Raw genomic sequence first — 16,784 nt, 5'->3', positions numbered from 1 at the left:
CCAGCCCTTTGACGACTTCAGCTTTCACAGGTTTTAAAGCCACCCCTCCCTGGGGTCTCCCTTCAGGAGCTCCCTGTCCTCAGGACTGTTCCTGAGGTTCCACATTGGATCAGCCTTTTAAAGTTCACCAGGAAATCTCAGTTGTGTGAATATAACAGGGCACTTTCCCAGTTATCTACAATAAGGGATTGTCTTTAATTTTAACAAACCAAACCTTATACCTTTAACAAGTGACCTCACAAGTGATGCCTTGTTGCCCTGGAAACTCACTTGCAGAGATGTGTTCTGAGGGGATGCAAATGAGCACAAGTCTGAAGATTTTCTGCCTTTTTGTTGGATCCTCTTTCCTTCCCATAATCCTCAACTTACTGAAGTTCTCCCCTCACTCACTATGAATTCCTAGAAATTCTGAACCCTATCTCATCTGTGCCTGCAACCATGATGTCTAGTACAGTTCCTGGTAAGGAGTTTGTCCTCTGTGAATTTTAGTTGAATAGAATGAAAATTTTAGGAGATGGAAGAAGAGAAAGATGAGAGAATCTGAGCCACAAAACTACACATGGGCAGATTAACTAAGAGGTTTTTGAGGCAGAAAAACATAAAAATCCAGACTCATGGAGATAGATCTTGATAATAACAAAATAGATGGTATGAAATTAGCTTCCAAAGATATACCTGCATTTCCCAAAGTTCCTGGGGCAGTCTTCACAGTAGTTAAATATGGTATATTTATAACTGAGTGCTCTTCAGCCTTCAAGAAGAATGAAATCCTGTTATTTACAAGAGAATAAAGGGGACAGGCCATTGTGTTTCAATAAAGAAGCCAGGCAGAAGCAAACACTGTATGTGTTTCTATGTGGAGGCCAAAGGAGCCTCAATCTACATACAGAATAGTGGCCCTGGAGGCTGAGAAGGAGGCAGGAGGAAGAGGAGAAGGGAGACTGGATAACAGGTATAGGAACACAGGTGAATAGGAAGACCCAGTCCTGGTGTGCCACAGTGAGTGGGGGTGGTGGGGGCTGCAGTGCACAGATCTTGTCATGTGTTTTATGAAGATTTGAAGTGAGGAGCGCAGACCTGGAATCATAAGGTAATGGTGTGGGGAGGGAAAGTTCCCTTAAACTATTTTTTTCAGCATACATTATGTGCATGTGCTAAAAACATCACATTCACCCTATGGATACATACAATCACTTGTCCCTAAATATTAAATTAAGATTTTAGAACTCCACTCAGCATTTGCCACTTTGTTGGACCATCTGATACACATGGTCTCTGGAGGTTCCTGGTCACTCCTTCATGAGGTAGCAGGACCTTATGGTCACCAGGCAATGAGCTTGAGGTCACAGAGGGCAGGACATGGTCCCAGACCTCATGTTATGATGGCTCTAGAGAAGCTTTACTAAAGTATAAAAAAGCTCAGGGGAACCAAGAGTTTCAGATACAGACTCCTGCTTCTGGGATTCTCCCCAGCAAAGAATCGCTCTGTCTCTGGGTGTTGAAGATTTAAGACTACAGCAAACACCAGGGCAAGGTATTCAAAGTCCCCTTGATGATTCTAATGTGATTTTCTCTGAGTACTCATGAAATGTAGCACATTTTCATGTTCCTAAAACCATTTTTATCTATTCTTTTAGTCACTGACTCAGACACATTGACCATTTTTTCTTGCAATTCAAAATATGTAATTGTTTTGAAATAATCTGTATATTTTTAAATTTTATTTAATTTAAATTTAATTTGTTTTAGGGTGAATCTTATAGTTCTTATTTGCGGTTTGCAACCTGATGTTATAGGGTAAATATAAGTAGGTAAATAATTACAAATAATGAGGCAAATATCCACAATATACAAAAAAATTTTCACCTAGTTTTTAAAATTTTCTTATCAATTTTTAAATATATTTCTAAAAAAATTGTGTCAATTTATTATACATGACAGCAGAATGCATTTTGATGCATTATACATAAATGGAGGATGACTTATCATTCATTGGGTTTATATGATATAGATAGTAACATAGGTCATATAATCATGTATGCATATAGAGTAATAATGTCCGAGTTATTCTATTATCTTATCATTTTTGACATGGATAATTTAAAATATTTTATTCAATAATTATTATCTTAATTGTACAAATAGAGTATTGCATATTAATTCAATTCATGTTTTCAGTGTGTAATGATCGTGTCAGGATTGTCAACAATTCTATTTTCTTAAACAATGTCAGAAACGTGTAATTAACAAGTAATAATTTCATGTAGGTATGGGTGCAGTATAATACTTTAATTCTTCTGTGTATTAAATACTGATAAAATGAAGAAAATTAATGCTTCCATCTCCTCCTAACCACCTCTGCCCAGGAGACTTTGACCTCCTCTTTCCAGGTTATTCATAAAAAGATATAAAACTTTACTATAAACAGTTCCCCTCATGAGCTCAATTGAAGTACATGTTCAATAAGCGTTAACTGTTTTTATGTATAATTGTTATAAAATTGGCATCCTTGGTTCTATGGAGAGAACTGGAGGTCACCATGTGAAGGGCAATAAGACAAGCACAGACAGACAAGTACGCCAGGACCTCATTCACATGTAGAAGGCACAGAAGTTGCTCTCACAGGAGTGCAGAGCAGAATGCGGGTTCCCAGAGGCTGGAAAGGGTAAGGGAGCAGGAGGGACAGAGAAGGTTGGCTCCAGGGTACTAAGTTGTAGTCAGGTAGGAGGAAGGGGTTCTGCTATTCTATTGCACAGTACAGTCATGATAAGGTCCTGCATATTTAAAAAATGAGGAATCCAATATTCTTTGCAATTATTGCTTCATAATTATACATAATTTTGGGATTCATTTTGCCATAATCATAAAGCATGAAATATAATTTGCTACAACTTAGTCCACAGTACCTCTCCTTTCCCTTCACTTTCCTTGCCCTATTTCACTTTCCTTTTTTCTACCAGTCTGGAGTGTGTTCACCACAAAGAAATGATGAATCTTGGGGAGGTAATTATGCTTACCTGGATCTGGTCATTACCCAGTGTATAAAAGTATGGTGCCCTGAAATTTGTGACACTAAAATGGCACCATTAAAAATTTAATATCAAGAAACTTAACACACCCCAGTGCCCTTTATCTGGAGTTAATCTGGGTAAATAAGCATAACCTCAGAACAATGTTGTGAGGAATAAATGAAGTTTGTGGAAATACATTGTGGGTCCACAGAAATTGGTCATGGTACCAGGTGTGAATACGACATGTGTGCCTGTGGATTTGTAATTTTTCTTAAGAGTTGAGTCATCCACCCACACAAATCTGCAAGTAAATACAAAATCATGTTTCATTTTGAAATTTGAGAGAAGAGATCTGAAAAGAGCCAACTTTGAATAAGCATGAAATGAGAAGGGAGCTCAAGTCATGTGCCTGAAGAGATTCTTATCTCTTCAAACTCATACTCATGATCCTAAAGTAAGAGCCTCATTAGAAGCATGTGATTTTTTCAGATGCATGACATTGCGTGTATTGTTGTCAAAGCGTGATGAATACAGGAGGTGTTACCTTATGGATTCACATTTTATGCAAACAGCTCACTTGTCTGTTAAAGAAGGATACAGAAAATTTCTGGAAACACCAGTGACTTTTCCCCCAACATCAGTCAGTGTTTTGAGGACACAAGATAACTAACCAGAGCAGGTTTCTTGGTTTCACATATGGAAGAAAACTATAACTCACAGGAGGGATATGGTGGTAGGAGGTCTGCACTTTGGGAAGATGGGGCCTGTAGATTGGTGGTAATAAGGGCTGATGCACCTGACTCCACTCTGATCTCAGGGGAATCTATGCAAACTCTTTTTTCCCTGATTATATACCAGAATCCTGCAGGGAAATAGGTGCTTAGAGGTTGCAGTATAAAGAAGGACATGTGCCTAGTGAGAAGATAGAGAAAGCTGTAGGCTGTGATTGCTCCTGCTCTCCCTGAGTGCACACCCTTGGGACTTACTTCCTGATTCAGGATCTTGAAATCTGACTTGAGGACCAAAGCTGGACCCATTTCTGTTCTCTTGTCTGGGGTCAGAGTCTCACTCTGCAACCAGGGAAGAACTGATGCACGTTCATGAAGACCCTCCCATCAGAGATGCCACCCAGGTGAGCCTGCGGACCCAGCAGACCCTGCAGGAGAGGACTGAAGAGAATGAAGGCAGGAGTTTTCCCCTGAGGTTCCCTGAGGGTCCAACTAGCCTGGCCTGCAGCCCAGAGATGGGGTGTCCTTTGCTAGCTTAAGTAATATATTAATGGATTTATAAGGTACTAAAAGTGTCCCAGAAATCAGCAAAGCAGGGTCATTGTTGACCATCAATTTATAGTAACAGAAGGTCAATTTAGAAGATGGATGGGAGGTGTGAAGGTTCAAATCCAAGTAAATGTAAGTCTGAGTACCTTTGCAAGGAAGGGGAATGGATCAATCCAGGATGAACAGCAGAGGGATGTACACTGGTGGGAGATCCTTTAAAAATTACAATGGAGCATATTTCAGCACATTTTTAATATTTGTGAGAAAGACCCAGATTTAGGATTTTATTTTTTGAAAATAAATCCCTATAGCAGAAACTCTCCTTAGAGATTTTTCAAGAATCGTCTTCTTCTCTTGGTATTATGTACATGAAAAATACATTTATTTAATAAGTAAAATAGGTATTCTAAAGAGTTTTATATTACAATTATTTGTTAACCTCTCAAGTAAGTGCCTTGGAGGGATGTTGACTTCTCTATTTCAAATTTTAAAAACTGTTTGCTTTGAGTTGGAGGATATTTCTTCCTATTCTTTTTTTTTCTTTTCTTCTTTTTCCTGCATTTCATTCTTTCAAACAGAATGTTTTTCACTGATTTTGATGTTGTACTGGTTCCTTTTCCATGAGCACAGCACCCATGTGGAGATGTATCTGTGGGCAGTGTCTGAAAGTCGACAGATTTTAATGTCTTCCAACAGATGAGGGTTTGTTATTGGGCTGCTTCCAGGGCTCTTCATTCTGAAGGATCTGAATCAAAAATATGATATATCTTCTTGTGAATCCCCACTTTATTTAAAATACCAGTGAAAGTTCTTCTGCACTAATAAGTCAACTTTTCTACATATTTCCAAATTATTTTCATTTCTCTCTTATGTCTCTGTGCCTCTTGATTTTCCACAGTTCGATGTAGTTATATTTCCAAAAGCCTCATCACTTTTGGCCAGCTTTTGGAAGGTGTTCCTCTTTATCGTTTCACTAAAGATCATGTCCATCGTCCATAAGTAAATTTGAATTTATTTTTCTTTAGATAAATTATAACATTATATCTGATTTTCCAATCTTTTATGTCCAAGAGTCTAGCAATTTATTTTTACATTTTATTCCTAGTACCTTGATCTGATCACTATAAAATATATTCATGTATCAAAACATCACAATATACCCAATAAACCTATACAGTTATTATGTGACTAACAAATAACACTTATAAAAAATAATAAAAAAACAAGATCAACCAGGAATTGATGTCAAATACAAAAAAAAATGGAATCAATAAACTAGTCAGTGATTAAGGAGATTGAATATTTCTTATCTTGATTTCATCATGGCACAGCACACACATATATTGAATTATCACCTATAGACTCAATGAACAGGCACAATGATGCTGTGTCAATTTTAAAACAGGGAGAAAGAGGCCTGCCGTATCTGCTGCAAATCTAGGGAAAACTTAATAGGTCAGGTGAAAGGAACAGCAACAGGGACACAGATCTGCTGTTTCCTATTAAAAGTTCCCCACTTTGCTGTAGGTACTTTGGATATCTCCTGTTGTGAATTGTTGATTTTTAACCTTTGGTCATTTTTTCTAATGTGAATGAAGTGTCAGACACCTTGACATGAGGAAGAGAAAGAGTGGGAGGGAGGAGGGAAGGAGGGAAAGTACTGGGGACTGAAGGGGAGCAAAACAGATTCCCTGCATGTGAGATTGTGTCCAAATGACCCCAACAGGGCTGGGGCTGGGGCTCAGGGCAGAGTGCTTGCCTAGCCTGTGTGAGGCACTGGGTTGGATCCTCAGTACCACACAAAAAATAAGTATATAGAATACAGTTATTGTGTCCACCTACCAATAAAAATACTTAAAAAATAGCCCCAACCGTATGTATCACTGCAATGCATAATAAAAACATTTAAAAACTAGGTTAAAAACAATATTACTACTTTGATCTTTTAGAAAACATATTTTATTGTTTATGGTTTGTGCTGGGCACTCAATGATGGTCACTGGGTTTGGAACGCTGCCAGGACCAATGCAGCCTTTTCCTCCATTAAAAGAGACACCTGGGCTTGCAAGGTCCTGTTCCCCTGGGTCCACGTCAGGTCACTCTGTCTCTGCCCTGACCTCTTCATGTTCTGTCCACCCCTTTGCCTTCTCTCTCCTTCTCTCTCACTCCTCATCCTTCTCTATTTCTCTTCCTCCCTCAGTTGACTGCACAGGTTTTCATGCTTCTGTAAACTCAGGGAAGAGGAGCAGCATTCTTAAGTGGGTCTGCTCATTTGTTCATGGAAAAGTGTGTCCAGTGGAACCTCCAGGTACCCTGGCCACATTCTGTGGGAAAAGATCATCTCAGTTTGTGGTGTGAACAGTCACAGCCTTGTCAGGGTGATTGGGGCTGAGAGGCCAGGCAGAAATAAGACCATGAGCCCAGGGTGTGTTGTGTGTTCCTGTGTGTGTGTGTGTGTGTCTGTGTCTGTGTGTGTGTATGTGTGTGTGTGTGTGTTTAAGTGCCTCATGGAGGGCTAGAGAAGTGGTACCTGAATATATACATTGCAGGGTAACTCTTAGCAGCTAGAGGTCAGAACTTAACACTCAGGTGGTATAAGGACGGAATCCTTTGCAATTCATAGAATGTGTTTGCAGCAAATTTAAGGGGGTAAGTGATTCAGGGTGTGGATTAAAGATTCCCTGTACATTGTAGCCTCATAGAGCAGTGAGGCCAGCTCATTCCTCAACATTCTCTGACACCATCTCTCATCACTCTCGTACTTGATCCTTCTATGGCCAAGGGCTTTCTTTTAAGACTTGATTTTCCAAAACAAGCATGATCCTCAGGAATGACATTCCCTCCAGTGAAGACCACCCCACTGAGGGTGCCTTCTGACTCCTGCCCTGCCTTCTTTGTGGTCTCTGTTTGGATGCCCCTCTTCCCGCTGGTTTTCCCTGCATTGCTTTAGAAGTACAACTACCTCTCTGCTATTTCTTTTTCTTCACCATGGGATATATTAAATGATTTTAACCATTTTTGCTTATGTTCTTTTCCTCTCTTTGGATAATGGGAACTTTTTTTTTAAACCTCATAAAAATTACTGATACAATGCCTGGATTATAATTGGTTCTCAATAATTGGTTATTGCTTTATATTTAATAACATGTACTTATACAACTTTATTAGTATAACTTTATATTTCCACACATGTATAAATTGTGTAATAGTTGCACAAGGGTAATTAGTTAATCACCTGAAACATTTATCAGTTCTCTGTGGTGGAACATTCTGGATCCTCCACTCTAGCTATTTTTAAATATGTAATATATTATTGTTAATTATAATTCCTTATAGTGCAGTACAAATCCAGAAGTCATTTCTCTTCTCTAATTGTGTGTTTGCTTGCCTTGAGAAGTTTCTCTAAATCCTTTGTCCCCACCACTCTCCTCAGCTTCTGGTGACCATCTTGCTCTGCTGCACTTCTGTGACATCAGCTTTTACAGAATCTGACTATAGATGATGTCATGCAGCTTTAGTGTTCCTGTACTTGGCTTATTTCAGTTCACATAATGTCCCTCAGATTCATCCAGGTTGTCCCCAATGACAGGATTCAATCTTTTATCAACAGCTGAGTATTATTCCACTGTGTACTATACACATACAAATGGCCAATAGCCATATGAAAAATGCTCAATTGCCAATTATCAGGGAAATGCTAATCAAGCCTGCCAGAGAAGATTTTCTCATTCCGGTTAGAAGTGCTATTATAAAAAGACCAAAGATAACAAGGGCCAGTGATTATGTGGAGAAAAAAAACTCCTTACCCAAAGCTGTTTGGAATGCAAATTCATGAAGCCATTATGGAAAATGATACAGAGTTTTCATATAAATTAAAATGCAGTTATCACATGATGCAGCAATCGCAGTATTGGGAATATAGTCAGAGGAAATGAATAGGTGTGGTAGGAGATATCTGTCCTTCCATGTTTACTGATGCCAAGTGTTGAGAGCCACAGCCGAAGGGGCCCCAGCAAACTTTCAGACTGCCAGCTGATGATTGGCTCACAGCGGCCCCAGCAACATCTAGGTGATTGGTTCCTCTGCGGTGATTCTCATTGGAGATGCTCATTGAGCTGTTTCCCCGCCCTTTCAGACTACCAGCTGATGATTGGCTCACAGAGGCCCCAGCAACACCTAGCTGATTGGCTCCTCTGCGGTGATGCTCATTGGGCTGTTTCCCTGCCCTTTCAGGCCACGGAGCTGCTCATTGGGGGACTTTTTGGCTCTGCCCACTTGACCTAGCCAATCGGTCTCAAGAGCAAGAGGATTGTGGGAGGTAGAGAGGCTGGTGGTGGGGGCAGTGGCTTGTGGGAAGCCGGTGGTGGCAGTTGGGCTCTGAGGGTTTTTCCTGAGGAGCTGATTTGTTTGGCGTGTGTGGTTCTAAAAATAAAGTTAGTTTCTTTTGACAAATGGCTCCTGAATTGTATCTTTTCTTTAGTCAGGGGCCACTGAGGAACCCACACTGGTCTTTCTGATTTCCAAGTAATTTTTATTGTCTCAGTGGCCCTTTCTGAAAATCCAACCCATATCTGTCTGTTCCTTGATCTATTTGTATTGGTGCTGCTATACCTTGTTCTTGTTTTTCTAATCTTTTTCCTTTCCTAAAACCTTGTCTAGTCATAATAGTGGGTGCATTATGGTTGATGTTATTTGTTAATGTCAAACCTAATTGATCTAGGACATCTTGTCCCCATAAATTTATAGGAAGATGATCGAATACATATGGCTGTATAGTTCCTTCACATCCTTCAGGATCCTTCCAATCTAATACCATTGCACTTATATGGGGATTAGTCGCCACTCCTAGGCCTCGAAGCGTTTGAGTGGCTTGTTGTACTGGCCAATGTTTTGGCCATTCTTGACGAGAGATGATGCTAAAGTCTGCACCTGTATCCAGTAGCCCATTAAATTCATGTCCTTGAATATTTAGTTTTAGCATGGGGCGAGAATCTAAATTTAAAGACAGCATAGCCCAATCTACACCTGTGGAGCCTAATCCCTTGGAACCTCTTTCTACAGCACAACTGGAAAATTTATCATGTAGGCTTGGTATTATCAGTAACTGTGCTATTCTATCTCCTGGTGAAATTACTGATATACCCTTTGGAGAACTGGCTATAATTTTTATTTCACCTTCATAATCGGGATCAATTACCCCAGGACTTATCATAAGTCCTTTTAGAGTAGAAGAGCTGCGTCCCAATAATAAGCCTACTATTCCTTCGGGAAGAGGTTCTTTCACCCCTGTGGGAATGATTTGAACTCCCATCTCTGGAGTTAGTACTGATCTGGCGGAGGCGCAGATGTCCAACCCTGTGCTCCCTCTGGTTTGTCTGATGAGGGATCTGATGGACAATGTGTCCTGGGCACTACCCTGATGGGGTTGCTGGGTTCCTCCTGTGCTCCGTATATTTGTGGTTTGGGGCCCCGGAGCATTGGGCCCCCCTGTCTATTTTTTGGCAATGGAGCCCGATGCCTTTCTCCACTATATCGTGGATAAACACTTGGTCCTTGTTCGTTTTTTGATAATGGAGTACCCTCTATGGTGGTTTGAGAAAGGCATTCATTAGCCCAATGTCTCCCTCTACGGCATCGTGGGCAAATACCCTTAGGGGAACACAGTACATACACATTCTATAGAAGTTAATTACTTTCCATTCTACGTTTTTTTTTCTCTTTTTGTTTATTGTGGGGCTAAGGATGGAATCCTGGGCCTTGCACATGTTCCACAAGCACTCCTCCACTGAGCTACACACCCATTCCTATAATACATATAGAAAAATATGTATTGTTTCCTTTCAATGATATGAGAAACACCTGACTATGGGAAAATTAGCTATGCTCTTTTTTCTTATTTCTGGTACTCACATGCATGTGAAACCCGGAAATGATACTCAACATTTAGAATTCCTTCTTCTTGGACTTGCAGAGGACCCTGAACTGCAGCCTCTCATCTTTGGGCTTTTCCTGTCTATGTACATGGTCACTGTGCTGGGGAAACTGCTCATCATGCTGGCTGTCATTTCAGACTCCCATCTGCACACACCCATGTACTTCTTCCTCTCCAACCAGTCCTTTGTGGACATCTGTTTCACCTATAGCACCATCCCGGAGATACTGGTGAACATCCAGACACAGAGCAAGGCAATTACCTACGCAGGCTGCATCACCCAGATTCACTATTTTGTACTCTTTGTTGTGTTGGATGACTTTCTTCTGACTGTGATGGCCTATGACCGGTATATGGTCATCTGTCTTCCCCTGCACTACATGGTCACCATGAACCGCAGGCTCTGTGGATTGCTAGTACTGGTATCCTGGCTTGTGAGTTTTTTACACGCAATTTTGCAAAGCTTAATGTTGTTGTGCCTGTCTTTCTGCACAAACTTGGAAATCCCACCTTTTTTCTGTGATCTTAAGCAGGTGGTTCACCATGCCTGCTCTGACACCATTCTCAATGAGGTGGTGATATATTTTGCTGCTCTCATGTTGGCTGGTGCCCCCCTCATTGGTATCCTCTACAATTACTGCAAGATAGTGTCCTCCATCCATGCAATCTCATCAGCTCAGGGCAAGTACAAAGCCTTCTCCATCTGTGCATCTCACCTCTCTGTGGTCTCCTAATTTTATGGCACAGGCCTAGGTGCGTACCTTAGTTCCACTGTGACCCAAAAGTCACACTCTACTGCAACAGCCTCAGTGATGAACAGTGCGGTCACACCCATGCTGGACCCCTTCATCTACAGTCTGAGGAACAAGGACATCAAGAATGCTCTGAGAAGACTGAGAGAGAAAGATAAAAGTCTCAATTGTTTTGAGACTGAATAAGTGCCCATGATTGAAGGGCTCAGAACCTCAGAGCTAAAAACTGATTTTCTGTATCAGAACCTGGGAATAGAACTTCCTCCTTCTATATTATTCCTTCATTTCCATTTCTTTGATTTCAAGTTTCTCATTCAATTCCACTGAGTCATTATTTTTATTGTGCATTGTGATCTCTATGAAATTAAATCATTTTCATTTGTCATTTCTGAACTTTACCAAAATCATTTTCATCTTTGGATGAGAAATACTTGAAAATTCTCATTTGTCACATAAGATGTAATTTTAGAAATAATTTTATGTCAAATGACATATGTCATGCTACTTAATTGTATATTTTGCTAAAAAGAGTCCAAATTTGTATTCACATGTGAAAATAATATTTATCAACTGAGGCTATTTTCATGATTTTGTGTGGAAGCAACTATGAGAAAAAAAAAACATTTTTAGTACTAGGGATTGGACGCACAGGTGCTTAACCACTGAGCCATATCCATGGATATTTCTGGTTTTTGTTTGATATTGTGTCTTGCTAAGTACTTAGGGTCTCACTAAATTGCTGAGGCTGACCTTCATCTTTGATCCTCCTGCCTCAGCCTACTTAGTCACTGGGATTAGAACCATGCACCACCATGTATGACAGATAATAGATCTTCAATTGTGTGATCATGATTTATTTCCTGTATGACTTCAGAACTTCCAATCTTGATAAGGTAGCCTTTAGCATAAGTGCAGGAGGTGCTGTCTTGTGGTTTCACATTTCAAAAAAACACAGCTCACTCCTCTGTTAATGAGGGACAGAGAAAACTTTTGGAGATGCCAGAGACTGTGTCCCCAATGTGAGTCAGTGTTTTGAGTACACACCATACCTAACCAGGGCAAGATTCTTAGTTTTAGGCATGGGAAGAAAAGTGGAACACAAAGTGTGGATGTGATGATGGGTGGCGGGACATCAGGAAGGTGAGGCTCATGGATTGGTGGAAACAAGAGGCAGATTAATAGCTCTCCACCCTGATCTCAGGGGAATCTATTCAAACTCTTCCTTTCCTGATTATAGACCAGATTCCTGCAGGGAAATCAGGTGCTTAGAGGTTGGAGTAAAAAGAAGGTCATGTGCCTAATGAGCAGATAGAGAAAGCTGTGGGCTGTGATTGCTCCTGCTCTCCCCGAGTGCACACCCTGGGGCACAGTTGATTCTTCAGGATCTTGAAATCTGACTTGAGGATCAAAGCTGGACCCATTTCTATTCTCTTGTCTGGGATCAGAACCTTATTCTGCACCTTCAACATCCAGGGAAGAACTGAAGCCTGTGCATGAAGACCCTCCCATCAGAGATGCCACCCAGGTGAGCCTGAGGACCCAGCAGACACTGCAGGAGAGGAATGAAGAGAATGAAGGCAGGAGCTTTCACCTGAAATTCCCTGAGAGCCCAACTAGCCTGGCCTGCAGCCCAGAATTGGTCATGTCCTTTGCTAGCTTAATTTATTTATTAATGGATTTATAAGATACTAAAAAGGAGAAATGACCAAGAAATCAGCAACATGGAGTCACTGTTGACCATTAACTTATGGTAACAGAATCTAAATTAGAAAAGGGATGGGAGGCACGAAGTGGTTCAAATAAAGTAAAATGTAAGTCTGCTTACCTTTGCAATAAATGGGAATGGGTAAATTCAGAAGGATGTATGGAGAGATATGCACTGGAGAGAGCTCATTTTTTTTTAAAAAAATGTATAATGGTATATATTTAAGTCCATTTTCATATTGATGAGAAAGATCCAGAGTTAGGAATTTCTATAAATAAATTCCTGCAGGAGAAAATCATGATATAGAGATTTCATTGAATCCTCTTCCTCTCTGGGTATCGACAAGGAAAATGAACTAACTTAATAAGTGAAGATGCATATGCCAAAGAGTTTTTCGTTGCAAGTATTTCACAACCTGTCAAGATGAAGTCAGCGGGATGGCCGTCGACCTCTATATTTCAAATTGTTAAGACCCTTTGCTTAAGGTTGGAGTTTATTCCCTCTCATTCTATTTTTTAAAAATTCTTTAGAGGTTTTTTACACTGATTTTGCATGTTGTCCCTAGTTTCATTTACATATCCACAGCACATAAGTGGAGATGTATCTGAGGGGAGTCTCTGAAAGTCTACAGATTCTAATAATTTCCAATAGACCAGTATTTGTTATTGGTCTCCTGGCAGGGTTTTTCATTCTGAAATATGTGACTCAACAATCGGACGTTTCTTGACTTGTGAGTCCTTGCTTTAAACGAAAATGCTGGTGAAAGTTCTTCTGCACTCCTTGCACTAATAAGTCAACTTTTCAACATATTTCCAACTTATTTTCATGTCTCTCTTAGGTCTCTGTGCCTCTTGATTTTCCACAATACAATGCAGGGATTGCTCCTCATCATTTTATTGGAGATCACATCCACCATGCACAAGTATATTGGAGTTTGTTTATCTTTAGATAAGAAAGATTCAATCATAAATTTTTACTCTACTTCCTTATCTTTTATTTCCAAGGCTCTAGCAATTTATTTTTACATTTTCTTGCTGGTACCCTTTTTTGATCATTATGCAATATTCTCATGTATCAAAACATCACAATATGCCCCTTAAATATATATAATTATTATGTCTATCAAAATAACATTTATAAAAAAAATATTTAAAAGCCCCAACCCAAGAACAATTATGGAATGATGCCACACACACAAAACAAGCAAAGTAATGGTAAGAACTTAAGGAGATTGAAACACTAATAACCCTGATGTGATCGTCACACAGCACATACATATATGGAATGATCATATATATATACTCAGTGAACAGGCACTGTTCACTGTACGAATTTTAAAATAGTGAGAAAAGACCTGCCTTATCTGTGACATAAATAGGGACAAGCCAATAGGTCAGGTGAAAGGGGCAGAACAAGGGAAGACAGATTTGCTATTTCATATTAAAAATTCTCCACTTTGCTGTAGGTATCTTGGATATCTCCTCTTGTGACTTGCTGACTTTTGACCTTTGGTCATTTTTTTTTCTTTTGAAGTGTATGGTCTGTCAGGTGCCTTGACATAAGGAACAGGAACAGTGGGAGGGAGGAGAGGAGGGAAAAAGAAGGTACTGGGGACTAAAGTGGAGCAAAATAGATTCCCTGTATGTGAGATTGTGTCAAAATGATCCTAACAGGACTGGGGCTGGTCCTGAGGGACAGAGCGCTTGCCTAGCAGCTGTGGGCACTGGTTTCAATTCTCAGAAAAAAATAAGTAAATAAAATACAGGTATTGTGACAATCTACAACTAAAAATATTTAATGACCCCAACAGTATGCATCACTGCAATGCAATAATGAAAACATTTAAAATGTAGATTGAGAAAATGATGTCACTACTTTGGTGTTTTGGGCAAATTTATTTTGCTGCTTATTGTTTGTGCTGGGTACTCAGAAAGGGTCACTGGGTTTGGAATGCTGCCAGGACCAAGGCAGCCTTTCCCTCCTGGAGAAGAGACACCTGGGCTTGCACGGTCCTGTTTCCCTGGGTCCACATCCGGCCGCTCTCTCCCTGCCCTCACCTCTTCATGTTCCATCCACCCCTTTGCCTTCTCTCTCCTTCTCTATCACTCCCCATCCTTCTCTAATTCTCTTCCTCCCTCTGTTGATTTCACAGATTTTCATGCTCCTTTTTAAGCACAGGGAAGAGGAGCAGCATTCTTAAGTGGGTCTGCTCATTTGTTCATGGAAAGTGTGATGAGTGGACTCTCCAGGTGCCCTGTCCACATTGTGTAGGGAAAAGGTCATCTCAGCTGTGGTGTCCACACTCAGAGCCTTGTCAGGGTGATTAGTGCTGAGAGCCATGGCAGAAAAAAGACAAGTTATTCCAGTAAGAAGGTCTATTATAAAATGTTCAAAGATAATAAGGGCCAGTGAGTATGTAGAGGAAAAAAACCTCCTTATCCAGTGCTGTTTGGAATGTAAATTAATGAAACCATTCTGAACGTAGGTTCTATAAAAATTAAAATGCAGTTATCACATGATGCAGCAATCACAATATTGGGAATGCAGTCAGAGGAAATGAAATGGGTGTAGTAGGAGACATCTGTCCTTCCATGTTTACTGATGCACTATTCACTGTACACAAGTTACAGGAACCACCAGAGTGCACATCAGGGGTGCTCTTTTTATACTTCTCAAACGCACTATTAATTTTCCCTTTAGAATTCTGAAATACATGACTTCCGAGTGAAACCCTGGGAGTGAAAGAGGAATTCATCAACAGAGATGGCACAGCATCCTTTAGGGGGACATGACAGACACATGCACGTTCTATAGAAGTTAATTACTTTCCATTCCATTTTTTTTTTCCTTTTTGTTTATTGTGGGGCTAATGATGGAATCCTGGGCCTTGATCATGTTAGGTAAGCACTCCTCCACTGAGCTACATACCCATTCGTAAAATTTAGTTTCTTTTCAGTAAAATATGTACTGTTTCACCTCAATGATGTAATACCTGTCTATGGGAAAATCAGTTATGCTCTTTCTCTCATTTCTGGTAGTCACATGCATATGGAACCAGGGAATGATACTCTACGTTTAGAATTCCTTCTTCTGGGACTTGCAGAGGACCCAGAACTGCAACCCCTCATCTTCGGATTCTTCCTCTCCATGTACCTGGTCACTGTGCTGGGGAACCTGCTCATCATCCTGGCCACCATCTCAGACTCCCACCTGCACACGCGCATGTACTTCTTCCTCTCCAACCTGTCCTTTGTGGACATCTGCTTCACCTCCACCACCATCCCCAAGATGCTGGTGAACATCCAGACACAGAGCAAGGCCATTACCTATACAGGCTGCATCACCCAGATTCACTTTTTTGTTATCTTTGCTGAGTTAGACATTTTTCTGTTGACCGTGATGGCCTATGACCGGTATGTGGCCATCTGCCAACCCCTGCACTACATGGTCATCATGAACCACAGGCTCTGTGTAATGCTAGTTCTGGTGTCCTGGGTTGGGAGTTTTTTACATGCAATTTTGCAAAGTTTAATGGTGTTGCAGCTGTCCTTCTGCACAGACTTGGAAATCCCACATTTTTTCTGTGAACTTAACCAGGTGGTTCACCGTGCCTGCTCTGACATCTTTCTTAATGACCTGGTGATATATATTACAGCTGTCTTCCTGGGAGGTGGCCCTCTCACTGGCATCCTTTACTCTTACTGCAAGATAGTGTCCTCCATCCGTGCAATCTCTTCAGCTCAGGGCAAGTACAAAGCCTTCTCCACCTGTGCATCTCACCTCTCTGTGGTCTCCTTATTTTATGGCACAAGCCTAGGTGTGTACCTCAGTTCTGCTGTGGCCCAAAACTCACGCTCCATTGCAACTGCTTCAGTGATGTACACTGTGGTCACCCCCATGCTGAACCCCTTCATCTACAGTCTGAGGAACAAGGACATCAAGAGTGCTCTGAGAAGATTCTGTGAGAAAGATTAAAGTGTCAATTCTACTGAAACTGAATAAGTGCCCGTGATTACAGGGCTCAGAGCCTCAGAGCTCAGAACTGATTTTCTGTATCAGAACCTGGAAACAGAACTTGCTCCTTCTCCTTTATTCCTGCATTTCCAT

General features: G+C 40.6%; 2 protein-coding genes across 2 annotated transcripts; both read left to right on the top strand.

Annotated features, from left to right (window-relative positions):
- The first annotated feature begins 10,198 nt into the window (after positions 1-10,198).
- Positions 10,199-10,954, top strand: LOC143642128 (olfactory receptor 7A10-like). Its single transcript, XM_077110256.1, has 2 exons — positions 10,199-10,642; positions 10,754-10,954. The coding sequence occupies exons 1-2, from the start codon at positions 10,199-10,201 to the stop codon at positions 10,952-10,954; spliced, it is 645 nt and encodes a 214-aa protein (XP_076966371.1).
- Positions 10,955-15,725: 4,771 nt separating this feature from the next.
- On the top strand, positions 15,726-16,652 carry LOC143386811 (olfactory receptor 7A10-like). The gene has a single exon (XM_077110255.1). It carries the CDS (start codon positions 15,726-15,728, stop codon positions 16,650-16,652), a length of 927 nt encoding a protein of 308 aa, XP_076966370.1.
- Positions 16,653-16,784: the final 132 nt, after the last annotated feature.

The sequence above is a fragment of the Callospermophilus lateralis genome, chromosome 1, assembly GCF_048772815.1.
Source record: "Callospermophilus lateralis isolate mCalLat2 chromosome 1, mCalLat2.hap1, whole genome shotgun sequence".
NCBI lineage: Eukaryota > Metazoa > Chordata > Mammalia > Rodentia > Sciuridae > Callospermophilus > Callospermophilus lateralis.
This window is presented reverse-complemented; position numbering and strand designations above follow the sequence as displayed.